General features: G+C 53.0%; 1 protein-coding gene across 1 annotated transcript; it reads left to right on the top strand.

The window, feature by feature from the left end:
* Positions 1 to 3,821: 3,821 nt before the first annotated feature.
* Positions 3,822 to 13,771, top strand: LOC128332778 (uncharacterized). Its single transcript, XM_053267501.1, has 19 exons — positions 3,822 to 4,080; positions 4,404 to 4,467; positions 5,525 to 5,610; positions 5,934 to 6,006; positions 6,966 to 7,051; positions 7,392 to 7,470; positions 7,877 to 7,968; positions 8,492 to 8,561; positions 8,862 to 9,031; positions 9,426 to 9,548; positions 9,667 to 9,787; positions 9,877 to 10,014; positions 10,356 to 10,529; positions 10,707 to 10,856; positions 11,081 to 11,200; positions 11,302 to 11,410; positions 11,729 to 11,791; positions 12,059 to 12,250; positions 12,545 to 13,771. The coding sequence occupies exons 1-18, from the start codon at positions 4,040 to 4,042 to the stop codon at positions 12,241 to 12,243; spliced, it is 1,944 nt and encodes a 647-aa protein (XP_053123476.1). The 5' UTR covers positions 3,822 to 4,039; the 3' UTR covers positions 12,244 to 12,250; positions 12,545 to 13,771.
* Positions 13,772 to 14,723: the final 952 nt, after the last annotated feature.

Raw genomic sequence — 14,723 nt, 5'->3', positions numbered from 1 at the left:
AGTCAGATAGAGGTCTTTTCCTCTCAGCATCTTCTTCTGAATAAAGCAGATTAGTTTAACCTTGTGTGAATCTCCCTGCTTATCATGGACAAGCTGTTGCCCCGGAGACCCTGTTGACTTCTGCTGTAATTGGAGTGAATTAGCTCCTGAATACTCTGCCATAGAAGTCATGACCCCCAACATTAAAGCCCAAACCCCCAAGAGGTCCCAGTTTGCAAGGGGCACCCAGTCTAAGTTCTGCCTATTGGAATGTGGGAAAGACAGAAAGGAATGAGAGCAGGGGCAGGCAAAGGGAGTTCCAAAGGAGAAGAGCCGATCCGTCTGAGCTAGCTGGGTTCTGGGAGAGGATCCAGGGGTTCAGGCACAGGAGGCCAGGGAGGGTTCTCGTGCACATTTTGCTCCCTAGGGTTTGAAATGAGGATGGGTGGGGTGGGGGGATCGGTCCCCTAGTCTGCTCTCTGAGGACTGAGGGGCTGTGGGGCTCCATGGGCTGGTGGGCCTGGCCCACTATTTCTCAGGCCCTGGATTCCAGGTGAGCCCTGCAGCCACCCAGAGCGGGAGAAGGAGACTGGAGCCAGGGTGTGGCTGGCTGCTCCTTCAGGGCTGGATCTGCTGGTGCCTCCTTGAGTGGTTGCAGGGCAAAGGGAGCAACTGGGATGGGGAGCAGTGGAAGCCCCTCTGGGGGGCAGAGGAGGGGGCCGTGGCAGCCCCTCGGAACAGGTGATGCTGAGTCAGACCATTGCTCTACTCTGACAAGTAGCCGCTCTCCAAACCCCAACCAAGGGAGCTGAGCTGTTTTAGAGGTTTTTAAATTAGGCAGTATATAAAAATATATAAATCCAATGAATGAATGAATGAATGAATGAATGAATGAATCAGGAAAGAAAGAAAGAAAGAAAGAAAGAAAGAAAGAAAGAAAGAAAGAAAGAAAGAAAGAAAGAAAGAAAGCCCTTTATGTTGTGGAGAGCGGGGAGGGTATATAAATAATAAAATAAAATAAAATAAAATAAAAGAAAGAAAGAAAGTAACCCTTATGTTGCAAGGAGCTTGGAGGGTTCTTACCTTCACCCCTGCCCACTGCTGGAAACTGGCTACTCTGGGTTCCTTTGACACACTCACTCACTCACTCATTAACTTGTGTCTTTTGTCCTTTTTCCCTCTCAGTGACTTCCAGCCACAGGAGATATATGAAGAGTGCTCCGTGGCCAAAACGAGCAAATGGTCACTGGTAAGAGATGAAAACCCAGTCTGTACATGTCAGGGCTGGGAGGGGGTGGGATAGACCCCATTTCGAGCAAGAATAGAGGGCGTGTGGTAGAGATCCAGTCTTAGCAGGTTGAAGGGATGCTTTGAGAACTTGTCTGGAAAAGCCATATGCCTTGATATTTGCAGTGGTAGTAGCAGTGACTTGGGTGGGTGGGATGAGTGACAATCCGGGCTCAACTACAAGTGACTCAGGCAAAGGTTGGAGACCCTCGCTATGGAGGAAGCATCATGGGAACTTTTGGGATGGGAAGTGCTGAGAGGGAAGAGGGGTGTGTCTACCTATCTTCCAACCTCGCTTCTTCATTCCGCTCTCCTGCCCCAAATCACTCCCTCCCCTTGGGTTCTAGACTTTGATTTTGTTCTGGACTACCAAGCAGAAAACACGTCCAGGAAGGGAGCAGTCTGGAGGGGAACTAGAGTGGGAAAGTCTTCTTTGGGGTAGATGGTGCATTCTTCCCCCACTGCCACTTCTTGGCTCCTCATGGCCCCCTTTCTGGTGTCATTGAAAAGGGCCTCAAAACACGGGTCTGCAGCATCAAGTGGCCAATAGCTCTGCCCAGCAAAGAGAAGAACTTAGCTAGGCTTTCCTTAATTAAAGGCACCATTCAAGAAACCACAGTGTCCCATGTATCAGGAGGCCTGACTCTTCTTCAGGATCCTGCCACTCCAAATGTTGTGTAATACCCATGATCTCACCCGACTGCCCAGGAATAAGCGGAAAGCTGGTTTCTGAGGTTCCGTAGATTCTTGGGTTTGGTTTCCTCTCTGAGCCCAGTTACACGTTGGTAGACACGGTTTTGAGGTGCTAAGGAGCCACCTCCTGCTTTAAGCTCCTCTGTTAAGAAGGACCTCTTGAAGGAGGGTTGACGTTTGGACCCCAGATGCCCTGGAAAGGTCAAGTGGGCACCAGAGCACCCATTCCTCTCTCCATTCTCATCCACAGAAGTCATTCTCGGATGGCTCCAGGATTCAGACCGTCAACACTGGGAACGAGATCCTGGAAGACGCACATGCCATCAGTTCCCCGAGGAGGTAGAGTTTCTTCTTGAACTTTTGTGTAGGGAACGTTTTCTGCCCCCTGCCAGCCTGGATCTGGGATAGATCCAGTGCCGCTGACCGGCAAGAGGTGCAGGGCAGACAAAAACGATGTCTTCATACATTGTGTAGAAGCAGGGGCGTAACTAGGTTGGAGTGGGCCCCGAGACAAGATTCTTAAATGGGCCCCCCGCCGAGATTTTTTTTAATAATAATAATAATAATAATAATAATAATAATAATAATAATAATAATTCGATTTCTATACCGCCCTTCCAAAAATGCCTCGGGGCAGTTTACAAAGAGAAAAAGGTGCCTCTTTGCCCCGTAAGCAGGGGGCTTTTATTCTCACATTTCTGTCCTCATTCAAAACATACAAAAAACAGATGTACAAAATTGAGCAAATGAGAAGAGAAGAATTATATGGGAGTAAAACCTTTTTTAAAAGGAGTCAGGAAGCGCATCTTTGGAGGCTCAAATGGATACCTTTCAGGCACAACTATTTCCAAGTCAAAAATTCCTTTTTCATGTGGTGTATTTGCAAAACCAAGGATTTGAGCTTGAAGTTCATCTAAGCGACTTCCAGTCTGCCAGCAAGTAATACCCGGTGGTGGCTCTGTGGACAGCAGATGCAGCTCCCTTTTCAATCATGAAGCTCTCTTCATTGTGCTCCGTTTTCGAAGTAGAGCTCTAAGAACGGAGCCAAATGCGCTCAGGGGTGTAGCAAGGTTGGAGTGGGCCCTGAGAAGAGATTTCAAAATGCCCCCCCCCCCCAAAGTCCAGGGCTTCCACACACCCCAGGCTTCCAAGGATTTAAGTCTGATATTTCAAAATATGTATGCTGCCAAGAAATACATTTCACTGAATACACACACACTTCACAATATATAGTGATATACATTGAATACTATATCTTTGTGCTACTTTTAATGCCTAGAACACACTAGAAACACTCATTATTAAGATGGGCCCCTTGCTGCAGATTAGCAAAGGAGACTTTCAACCATGCAGGGTGAGCCTATGTTTGTTTTCTCAGAATTCTGAACAAATTCAGTCCAGTTTGATTCCAGGAGGTTTTTCACAAGAGGCTTTGAAAGCCCTTTAACACACATCTCCTCTGGAATGGAGGTGCTGCATTCACATGTGGGCCAGATTGACCCTAAGGGGGGAAAATAGAAAAGCACAACACATGCGTCACAGTTCTCACTCATGTCTCAGTTCTCACTCAGACCTGGGTTGCAAAACAACTTGAACAGAAGTGTATTTATGAATGAATGAATGAATGAATACATAAATAAATTTGTTCCAGAAGTTTTTGTAATTTCCTGCCATGAAACAAGCCACTTCTAGGACTTTTTAGAGGTTTTTTTTAAGCCAGCCAATTTTCCAATCAGTCTTCCATGAAATATTCAGAGACTTCTCAGTCTCCCCACCCCCCATCCAAGCCCTATGGCAAGCAGATCCCTACCTGGATATAGGGGGCGGGGGGCGGGGTGTGACCACCAAAAGGAATCCACCTTCTACCTGGCCACGGCTGAGCTGTCTGGCCTGGGAAGAAGAGGGTCTGCTGCAGAGAACTGGAGTGGCCACTCTGACTGCCAGCCTTCTTCCTGGGGCTGGCCAGCCTACTCGAATTCAGGCTTCACGGAGGCCTACACGGAGGCCTCCCTGGAAGCCCCGCCCAGCCGCCGATCAGCTGAGAGGCGCCCGGGAGAAAAGCAGCTTGCCTGCTGCTTGGATGGCCGACCAGGAGGACCAGCAGGAGGGAGGGCAAACAGGGCAAGTGGCTGAAGGGTCTTGGGGCTGGGCAGGGGGCAATGGGGAGTCATGGGAGGTGTCTCTGGGGGGCCCCTCAAGGCAGTGGGGCCCCGAGGCGACGGCCTCCCCCGGCCTCATGGTAGTTACGCCCCTGCATAGAAGCATTCACTCTTCCAAGATGTGGTGGTGATGTCCGCTAGCTTGAAGGGCACAGAGGATAGCTTCCTGGAGGCCTGCCGGATGGCTGTCCCCTATTGGAAGCAGAGTGCTGGGCCAGATGCATCTTTGGTCTGATCCAGCAAGGCTCTTCCGAGGTACTCAGGCCATTGTATTTCTTCCTCCAGTGTCTTCACGGTTGAGGAGGATGGATGGTTTCTCCAGACCGTGGACACCGAATGGTCTTGTGAGGTGAGGAAACGATTCCAGTCGCTTTTGTGGATGGGCTGGTGGAGGGGTGAGGGGAGATTGCATCTCCACCGTCAGGAGACAGAGGGGGGTCAGATCCTGAAAGGGGAGGAAATCCAGCTGCTGCATGTTGGCCAGAGGATTACAGTGGGAACGTCGTGGCTAGGGAAGGATTCTGCCACCCTCTGCCTCTCCTTCCAATGGCCACCTTTCTGGGTTGGTGTGCTTTGGATTGGAGGCATCAAACGGCTCCCAAGACCCTGAGACGGGTCAGGAGAGGAGAGGGTCTTCCTGGCAGAGATCCTCCAGGTCTCTTGACTGAAGAGGCATTTCTGTAGAGACAATCCTGGTCCCCTCAGGTAAAAACAGCCCACAGCAGGAGGGATGGCCCTCACTCTGGACTCAGGGGCCCACCTTGTCTCTCCCTTTGGAAAGGCTGAGCTAACCCTGTTTCTTGGGGAGAGGAGAGAAGAGGACATGAAGGGGTGGGATCAAGAAGACTCTCTGGGCCAAACTATTGATGCCAGTGGGTCCCGTTCCTCTTGGTTTCCATTCCCCATGAAAGGAATGCAGAAGAAATGACAAGAAATGACAACAAGCAGTTAGCATTCCATTCTGGAGCTCCCATGCAGTGATGTTTCTGTTAATGGCTGGTTTTGGGGAGGGAAAGAAAGAGATTTCACAGACCTACCTGTCATGCTGTCTTTGGACTAGAGCTGCAGAGTGCAGCCAGCTGATTCTGATGGCCCTTTTGAAGGATGGTGGCCAGTTTGCTGACCACAGTAGATCATATCACAATGGAGGTTCATGGTTGGACATAGGATGAAACCAAATGGCCACAAGCATGTGGTGGCTGTGCCCTGGCACTCCCACCACAGTTAGAATTAGAACACATGGTTTCTTTTTTATAATTTTTTTCCTCTTAAAAAAAAACACAAAATAATTTAAAGAAATAAAAATGAACTCAAAGAAAATGTCAGGGGGAAAACTCCCTACGAATCCTGGGCCCTAGGAAGATCAGAGTGAGTACACTCATAGGAAACCTTTGTCTCATTTGCAGAGTCCTGACATCCAAGAGGCCAAGATCCCAGAAGACAACACTAGGGATCAGGAGCTGGACGTGGAGAGCTTTGTCAGTTCCCCGAGGTACTCTTTTCTCACCTGGAGGGGCAGCTCCATCGCTCATGGAAGTAGAGGACCTTCCTTAGGAGCCCATGCAATTTTTGGGGGGGTGGAGGTGGTTAGTTTAGCAAGAAGCCAAGGGTGGACAGAAGCTCCGAGCAGCATGGAGGGTTGTTTCCATGGAGGCAGGTGTCTCCATGCCCAGCCCGTGGGCTTCCTGCAGGCATCTGGCTGTCCACTCCTGGAAACAGGGTGTTGGGCTGCATGCCTCATTCATCTCATCAAGCAGAGCTCTTTCTAAGCACTCGTGTTCTGATCTCATGTGTCTTCTTTCTTTCTTTTCTTAGCGTCCAGAGGCCAAGCACCGTGTTGAGGAGGCTGCAAAACACCGCCGCTGACCAAGAGCCATCCCTTGGAGAGGTCAGGAAGCCTCAACATCCAGTCCCTCCCTCGGAAGAACTGTGGGTTGGGCGTGTGGGTCCCCCGTGTTGCCCAGGAGTAGAGAGCATGTGGAATGGCCCCAGTTTTGATGCTGCCGGGTGGGCAGCCATCTTCTGACAGTTGTTTGCTTAAAGCTATGGTAAAGGGATAGCCATGCCCTTAACAACACTGCATCACAATGGTGGCAAGGTGGGGGTGATAAAATTAAAGAATATGGCCGCAAGGAGATGGTGGCTATGGCCTTGACTTCTGGTCGAGATCTCACAGTTAAAGGTGGAGCATCCTGTTGCTTTAATGGCAACCATTGAAAAACAGTGACAAATAAATGAAGAATGAATAAAAATACAAAACAATAAGCAAACCAAACCAAACCACTGAGAAATGAACTAAATGAAAAAGGGGAAAGAAATGGGAAAGAAAGAGGAAAGGAGACCCAGTTTTGGCATGTTTTTGCACGTGCCTTTAGTGTCCTCACTAAGGAGCCGACTGAAAGCATGAAGTGGACTGGAAGTGGTCTTTTCCAGTCACCAGAGCCATCAGGGCCCCAGTTGAGTGAGGGAGCGCAGCATGTCTTGGAGTGGGGGGAGTTGATGCCTTTCCCCTCTGCCATTTGCATGAGTGCGCGAAGGCCTGAAATCAGCCAGTCCGACCTCACTGCGAGGAAGGCGGGCATGAGAGAGGAGCTCTTTCGCCATCTCTCCTGCCAGCCTCCAGCCAGCATGCCTGGGCTCCAAAGTGGTTTTTAAGAAAGTTGAAAATCAGGAAAGCGGGAAGAATTGTGTCCAGAACGGGACGATCCCCTTCCGGCCCACTTCCTGCGTTCAGCTCACCCGGTGATGACCGCTGGAAGGTGCCAGGCTGGCCTTTTCCCTGCTGAAGCCTAGGAAGCTCAATGAGAGGGCCAGAGCAACCATTTCTCCCCCTTCTCTCCTTCACAGAGTTCTTCCTTCCCGGGGGCCGAGACTCCACATGCCAGCGTGGAGGAAGAGGGGTCGGAAGAGGACTATGCCACCAGTTCCCCCAGGTACCTTTCTCAGCTGAAGGGCCGCTCCAGGGATCATAGAGGCAGATCACCTTCCCTGGGAGCCTTGGTTGATTAGACATGTTCATGGAGGAGAAGCCAGTTGAAGACTATTACCCATGACAGCCAAGGAACCTCCGAATCTCGAGATCTCTCTCTCTCTCTCTCTCTCTCTGAATAAACACACTTTAATGCCACATGTAACCAGGTCTCAAGTGGTTCACAACCAACTAAATAGGCATCTGGCTGTCCACTGTTGGGTTCTGGGCTACACGTGTCTTTCACTTGATCCACAGGGCATGCATTGCTGTTCTTATGCCATGTCTCTCCTTTCTCCTCTCAGAGTCCAGAAGCCAAAGAAGTGGCTCATCAAGAAGATGATGAAGAACACCTACACGGTTGAAGACTCGTCCTCCGCGGAGGTGAGAAATGATCCATTTCATCATCCATTTTTTCATGTGAACGGGCTCTAGGTTGTGTTTGTGTGTTTGTGTGTGTGTGTGTGTGTGTGTGTGTGTGTGTGTGAGTGCCCTGTTCCCCAGCAGGAGACAGAACATGGAATGGTTCTAGTTCTAGATGCTGCAGGATGGGAGGGATTGTGATTGGTGGGATGGGAAGAAATGCATCTGAGGCATTGGAAAGAGGGCAAAAATGTGGTGAAAGGCTCTTCTGGGCTGAGATGCCAAATGCCTTTTCTACCAAGAGGCAGGTCTTATTTTAGAGCAGGATGTCTTCCCAACCGTCCCTTGGGCTTGGTTCCTCTCAGAAGCCTCGCAAGGTCAACGCAAGCCCTGAAACGCTCCCGATTCTCTTCTCTCTCCTCCCCAGTGCTCCTCTACAGACGAGGACGATACGATGCGTGACATCAGCAGCATCGAGGACGAGGTGTGGGACTCTCCGCTGACCCCCAGTTCGGCCAGGTAGGTACCCTCGTCTCAGCTGAGGAGCCAGTAGGGAGCTGGGGGGATTTTAGCGTAGCCAGCAGAAGGCTGCAGGGGACAGGGGCAGCCCCCCCATGTCTGAGCCCCATAGAGGGATGTTTCCTCCTACCTGCTCCCTGAGAAATCTGGAGGGGGAGTTCACCCAAGGAGGCCTATTGGCAGCAGGTGCAAGACAGACACCAGCAAGTCTATTGCTGGCTGTTAGCAGAGGGAGCTCTGAGACCCCCATGCTGTTGGCATGAGCGGGTGTTGGGGAGAAGGAGCAGGGGCGGGCTCCTGTCTCGATGCCCCCTTTGAACACTTCCCAGGGCTTCTCAGTGGGGAACGAAAGGCTGGACTTGGGAGATCTCTGGCCTGATGAAGTTCCCCTGCCAGCCACCTCCCAAGGGAGGCTAGATCTTTGCTTAGCATCTCTTTGGGTGCCCGTGTACTTCTTCAGCTGGCTGCCATCTCCAACAGGACAGTTCTTTGAGAAGCTTTTCTCTCTCCTCTCCTCTCTCAGGAACATCGGCGAAGAGGAAAGAAGAGGACAGCTGGCCCCAGATTGGTTCTCCTCGGTCCATCTGGGAGAGGTAAGGGGCGCAAACCAAGGGTGACTTGACTCCAGCCATCTGCCCCTCCTTTCCTGCACTACACAAGATGGCGGCTTGGATGGCAGTCACTGTTCACACGGGAGGTGGGGACTTCCCTTTTCCCCTTGTGGATGTCTTTCCCTTGCAGTTGACCTCATGCACCCTGAGCCAAAGGCAGCACCCTCCAGGCCCAGATGTGGGTGCAGACACCCATGGCACTGGCCTGGCCCTGGGGATTCTCCTGACCCATAACCGTCCCTAGGACTGTGTGCTGAGGCCTGACCCTCCTCTTCTTCGCAGGGGAGAGCAACAAAGAAGATTGAGGACGTCATCCGGAGCGTGGAGTATGCCAGTGAGGTGGAGGAAAGGTTCCCCGAACTCCTGGTGGGCCTGGTCAACAAGATCCTCACCGGCCTGCAGAACACCACCGAGGGAGTCGGGAACCGAGACAGCCATTACCTGCCTCCTGAGTAAGTCATGGCGGTGGGGAAAGCGGGGCCAGCAAGTCTTCCTTCCAGCACTCTGGGAGGACAGGCTAGGGTCATTTCTCCCATGTCCCACTCTGATGGGTGAGCAGCATTTCTGGCCTGTTGGGGTGACTCTGGCACGGAGGTCCCCTCCCTCAGCTACACAGAGGAGAGCCCAGAATTTGCAGTCCTCTTGGCTCTGCAGAGAGCCTTAAAATGCATCTGCAGTGTTAAAAAGCCAGCTGTGGATAAAGTCACTTCACCTCTGTGGTCTCCCTCCCATGGTCCAACTCAGTCCCTCCACCCTTGATACTACGCCACCCCGCAAGGAGTCCCTCCCTTGTCCACTGCCTCCACCCTTGACATGGTGGTGACAGCAACCTTTTCTTCTCTGCAGGGAGACCGCGCAGATTGTCCGAACCCTGCTGGAGAGGGTGGCACAGGTGACCCCAGAGAAGACCTGCTGGGAATCCCTGTGCTCTCCGCAGAGCTGCCTCCAGGGTGTGGCCCTCTTGGTGAGGTAAGTAGGAGTGAATAGGAGATTCCTCAGGAGGCCTGGGGGCTGGGGTGGTTTGGGTCAGGTCTGCTCTTTCTGGGCCTCCCGCCCAGGACTCAGCAGCGGCCTTTGTGTGTTGCAGGGCTCTCCTCCAGACACCATCCTCCACAGTGGCCAGGCTGAAGGCATACCTGGCTTCCCTCTTCAGCCTCGATAAAGATCCAGAAGAGCATTCCCTCGCAGAGGTGGCCTTCTTTGTGGAGGTGAGAAGCATTTTCCTCAGGTGGGCTTCCCTGAGAGGAGGGTTTGGCCCCAGGGGCTGATGGGTCTTCTGCTCCTTTCCCTCTTTTAGCTGCTTCTGAAAGACCAAGACTTTGCTGCCTTAGAGAAGACCTGGATGCTCCTGGTAGCGTGGCTAGTCCACCCCAGCCAGAACATCCGCTACCTGAGCGAAAGGGGTCTTTTCCACATTTATGGAAAGCTGAAGGCAGTGAGTGACATCCCTGGGCATGGAGCATCCCTAGACATGGAGACTCCTCTCTTTGCGGAGCCCTTCCTGAGGCTGGTGCTCCTAGGCATCCCCAGGTGTGACAGGAAGATTTTTCCAGTTGGGAGGATTCAGCCTGTGGAACCCTTGCCACAGGATGAAGGAGAAATCCTTAAGGGAATGCATCTCTCAGTGGGAGCCCTGATTCCCCACGTGCTCCAATGCCGCCTTCTCACCCCTCTTGGATGGAAGCCAAGCGGCATCAAACATGGACAGCTATGTGGTCCATTTAGCAGGGGGTAGACTAGCATGTGTTCTCAAGGATCCACCTTTTCCCTCCCTAGGCGAAGAAACCCCAGGATTTTAGTGCTGGGATCCTGGGAGGGCTCAGGACCTCCAGTCTGGAAGCCACTTTGGGGGTCCTGGCCTTCATGGAGCGGCTGAGGCACTGCCCATCAGAACACCAGGCCACGGTGAATGCTGTCCTGGCTGCCCTGTGCCGCCCTCTCTTCCACCACGTGAGTACTTGCACGCCAGCCCTCCGCCCCGGCTCTATGAGGGCCGGCCAACCTGCAGGTTCCGAACGGGTTGGAGAAGGGAAACCAGACACCCCCTAGAGACCCATGCAAGCTCTTCTGCATGGTGATGAAGGTGAGGAATTCCTCCCTAATAACAACCCCTGTTCTTCTTTGTAGGAGGAGGCTAAGATCCGAAGGGCAGCCATGAGGACCCACCTGGATCTCCTGCAGCACCGCCACCATCATCATGAGGGTACAGAGGAGAACATCACAACCCTCATCGCGGTGATGATGCATGTGGAGGATGAGGACCTGGAGGTAGCACAGGTGAGAGCCCACTTCTTCCTGCCACCCCTACGAAGGGATTTAGACTTCCCCAAGTCCAGCCACCCAGTGGCATGCCCCAGAGTTTTCCTCATGGGGTGGTGAATCCACGAGCTGTCCTGCTGTGGTTTGGCCCATCCAGGCCCTACTCCTTGAAGCCCCCTAAGAGGTTTCTTGGAATCCCTTGGCAGCCTTTTTCACTCCCATTCCGGTCTTTCTTTTGGCAGGCTGCGAAGGACAATCTGAGCCTCCTGGCGGAAGCCCTCCTATGGCACCTGGAGGGCAAGCTGCTGGCGCGGGACTCTTACAGCCTGCAGGAGCTGCTCCACAAGATCGCCAAGCGTCTGGTAAGGGCAGCCCCTCCCTGTCCGTCCCTCGGCTCAAATGGCTCAAGGACCTTTGGGCGATGCTTTGCTCACTCGGGATTTGTCTTTGCTCTTGATCCCAGATTCGGCAGCTCGGCACAGAGGACGCCGTGGAGATGGAGGCCACCAAGATCCTGGGCTTCTTCCGCAGCGAGCAGCCTTCAGTGAGGAGAACGGCTGCCCTGCTGATCGGTAAGCGAAACAAGACTTTTGGGTCTCCCTTAGTGGGTGGTCTTGGTGGGCAAAGGTTCATTCTCTTGGAAGGCACAGCCAGAAGGGTGTGGAGGGGCAGGAGCTGTTCCCTCCCCAGGAGGACTGGCCCAGTGCGTGTTAGCGAGGTCTCTTTGCTTAATTTCCTCCCAAGGTGACATAAGAGTCCCTGGAGGAATGGCTCAATCTGTCAGTCCCAGACGGAGCAGAGAGGGGAGGATTTCCTCTCCTGAATGATCGGGTTGTCCATGCACAGTGTCCTGAACTGTGGTCCCATTTCCTTCCACCCTTGTTTTTTAGGTCACCTGGTCCACAAAAAGGGCAGCATCCTCACTGAAGGGAACATAGAGACCTTCCATGCTGGTAAGTGCCGGTTTCTGGGTGGGAAGGGGAAGTTTCTGTGAGGGGAGAGGCCTAGATTTAGGGACCACAGAGCTGGAATGGGCCACCTGTCCCCTCAAATGGAAGGTCCCGCTTGCATCCTCAGGGATGCTCAGCAGTAGGCTTTCCCAGAGTGCAGGGGAGAAAGAGTCAGGACTTGCGCCCTCTTGGTGTGGAAATGGTGGGGCTTGGCCAAGGGTGGGGTGATCTCTTCATGCCATTTCTGAACCTTCTCCTTCATCCCTCCAGCGCTGGAGAGCTTGCTTGGCGACCATGACCCCGAGGTCGGGAGAGTTGCCTGCAAGACAGAGAAGATCGTGAAGAAGGCCTTTTCCCTCCACTCCCGGCACGGGCTGCGGGCTGCCGTTCGGCGCTTGTGGGCGGGCTGTAAGAAGAAGAGACACCCGCCAGAGTACGGTGATCTCTCCACCTGACCGACTGGTGAGTAGACCAAGGCAGGGCTTCACTTGAAGGGGCCCCGATGGTTAGGCAGGGGGCTGGGGCTGCAGGAAGGGTGGGCAGGAATCTGGGCAACCCTCCCTCGTGTTGGAATGCCAACTTCGGCCCTCGTGTCTGGTTGTACCAGTAGCCAAAGGGAAAGAGGAAAGATCTCTCTTCCCTCTGGGAAATGAGGACACAAATATTCTGCCAGGAGTCCCTGGTGCTTGGTGGTGTCATGGGGGAGAGTGTGAGAAGACCCCCCATCTCTGAACCAATGTCCTTCTCTCTTTCCAGGAACAACAGCCCCGTGCTCTCCCCTTGAAGATCAGCAGCTGAAGGGAGGTTCAGGAAAGACCGTGCAGCGCAGGGGCCTCCCAGAAGACCTCCTCCAACCGCGTGGACACAAGATCTGTCCACAAGAAGACATCCAGCAGGGAAGTGCAGTTCTGTTTGAGGAGTGAGGGGGAAGCAGGCTCCACTCCCCTGGCCCAAGGAAGCCCCGCCTCTGGGGTGCAGAAGCCCCTCCCCTTGCTTCTGCTGGCAGGCAGTGGGAGGAGGCTACAGGACCACCCTGCCCCCAAGTGGCCCTTTGGAACCATTCTTGGGCTTCCCTTGGGTCCGGGGAGGCTGTGTGGGCCCAGCAGGAGGGCAAGGTCACCGCCTCCCTCCATTCCCACCAGCTGGCCAAGGAGCGCCCCCTCCTCCTTCCACCTTTCTCCCCTTCCCCAGCGGCCTGGCTTCCCCTGGCAGGGGAAGCCCCATCCAGTCATCCGCCCCCTCCCCTGCCGAGGGTGTGCTCCTCCCCCCTCCACTCCCGCAGCCACGCCTCACTCCCCCCTCCGCTCCCTCCTCCTTCCTCCCAAACCGGTGCAGCAGCAGAGGAGCCTGGGAGACTCTGGGGCCCCCCTGCAGCCCCAGTAGCGCCCCCTGGAGCTGCCCGGTGGCAGGTCAGAGAATCCTCCTCTCCCTCCTGCTCCATGCTGTGGCTGCACAGTGGGGAGCCCGAATTCTCTGGCTTGCCCCCCCATCAACCCCCACCCCACTGCCTGATCCCCGCTTGCTGGGCTGCCGGAGTGGAAAGGGAGGAGGAGCAGGGCAACCCCACTGACGCTGCTTTGTGCTTCTTGCAGGCTTGTGCTGCTGCTGGGAGGCTGGAGGAGTCGATCCGCCCCAGAAGAGGAGACCACGTGAACATGCCTGCAAGGAGCGGGGTGGGTGGGTGGGGGCTGGCTGGGACTCCCCCCAATTTTGTTTGCCCTGCTATTCCCTTGTTCCGTGTGACCCTGGGCTTCCTCCCATCCCTCCTGCCCTCCCTCCCTCCCCCTCCCTCCCAGGGACAGAATGGGCTTTGCTGGTCGCCCTGTTGGGGGCCGAGTAGGAATTTTTGGCTTTCCAACAGATTGGCCAAGATGGAAAGTTTTTTTGCCTACTCCATTCTGTCCTGTTTCGTTTCCTTTAGTTAGAAAGTTAAGTGACGACTTGTAACCTATTTAAGTATATTAATAAAGTAGCCCCTTTTGTTCAAAACATACCGTCGTGTCTGAGTTCCTCTTTTCTTCTCGTCTCTCTTGGAGCGTTTGTTCCCACAGACTCCCAAGCTCACCTCTTGGCTGAGGGAGACGCTGCTACACTGCTACAGGTCCATGCAAATGCCTCTTGCTTGGAAGCACTCACTCAGACAATTGGCTTGGATCACTCCAGAGGAGCCCACTTGAGGTTTGCCGCCAATGAGGTTTGCTGAGCACAGGATCCTGGGAGGAAGCTGCACCTTCCAATCGAGTGCCCGGAAAGCACAGCCTTGGCAAGGCCTGGCAAGCTTACAAACCATCACTGACTGCCTCCAATACAGCCAAATATGACATGTGATTCCATTCCAGTGATTAAAAAGTCCTGCCAAGTATGAAATGCCATTTGTGCAGGAACAAGGCCTTGACCTCCTCTTGTGCTCTTCACATTTCTGTTTTGAATGCATATTTGCTTCCTTCCTGTGCTCTGTAATAAGAAGCTGGCAGGGATCAAGAGTTCACAGCTCCCGTTTGACAGTTTGGTCTGGTTGGGGAAAGATTCCTGCTGTTTGGTTTTTGGAGGGAGGAGAGGGTTGGATTGGATTGGTTTGGTTGTGTTTTTTTAATGGGGGGAGCTCGCATTAATTTTGATTGGTTGGTTTGGTTTTTTCCCCAAATTCAATTTTTATTATTTTTAACAATATTAATATGTCATTGATTACGAATAGACAAAAGTGGACTTCCCGCAAGCATCTCTTCGTGAATCATCAGCTATAAAGTTCACCCTTGCTATAATAATAGTTCAAAACATAAATTTAAATCCTTACAAACACAACTAATCTACCCAACCTGCAGGTTTTTTTACTGAATTTCAAACCCTGCTGTAAAGTCCATAGTAGGAAAATAGTTCTTTAGATACGACAAGAATGGTTTCCAATCTTCTTTGAAGCATTCCAAATTTTGGTCTC

Source organism: Hemicordylus capensis, chromosome 7 (genome assembly GCF_027244095.1).
Source record: "Hemicordylus capensis ecotype Gifberg chromosome 7, rHemCap1.1.pri, whole genome shotgun sequence".
NCBI lineage: Eukaryota > Metazoa > Chordata > Lepidosauria > Squamata > Cordylidae > Hemicordylus > Hemicordylus capensis.
This window is presented reverse-complemented; position numbering and strand designations above follow the sequence as displayed.

Excerpts from the sequence above, each read along its gene's own strand:
- LOC128332778 (XM_053267501.1), top strand. The coding sequence starts at position 4,040 with ATGGCCGACCAGGAGGACCAGCAGGAGGGAGGGCAAACAGG. Across the intron at positions 4,081-4,403 it reads CAGGAGGGAGGGCAAACAGG|TGTCTTCACGGTTGAGGAGG; the intron begins GCAAGTGGCTGA and ends TTCTTCCTCCAG. Across the intron at positions 11,201-11,301 it reads ACAAGATCGCCAAGCGTCTG|ATTCGGCAGCTCGGCACAGA; the intron begins GTAAGGGCAGCC and ends TCTTGATCCCAG.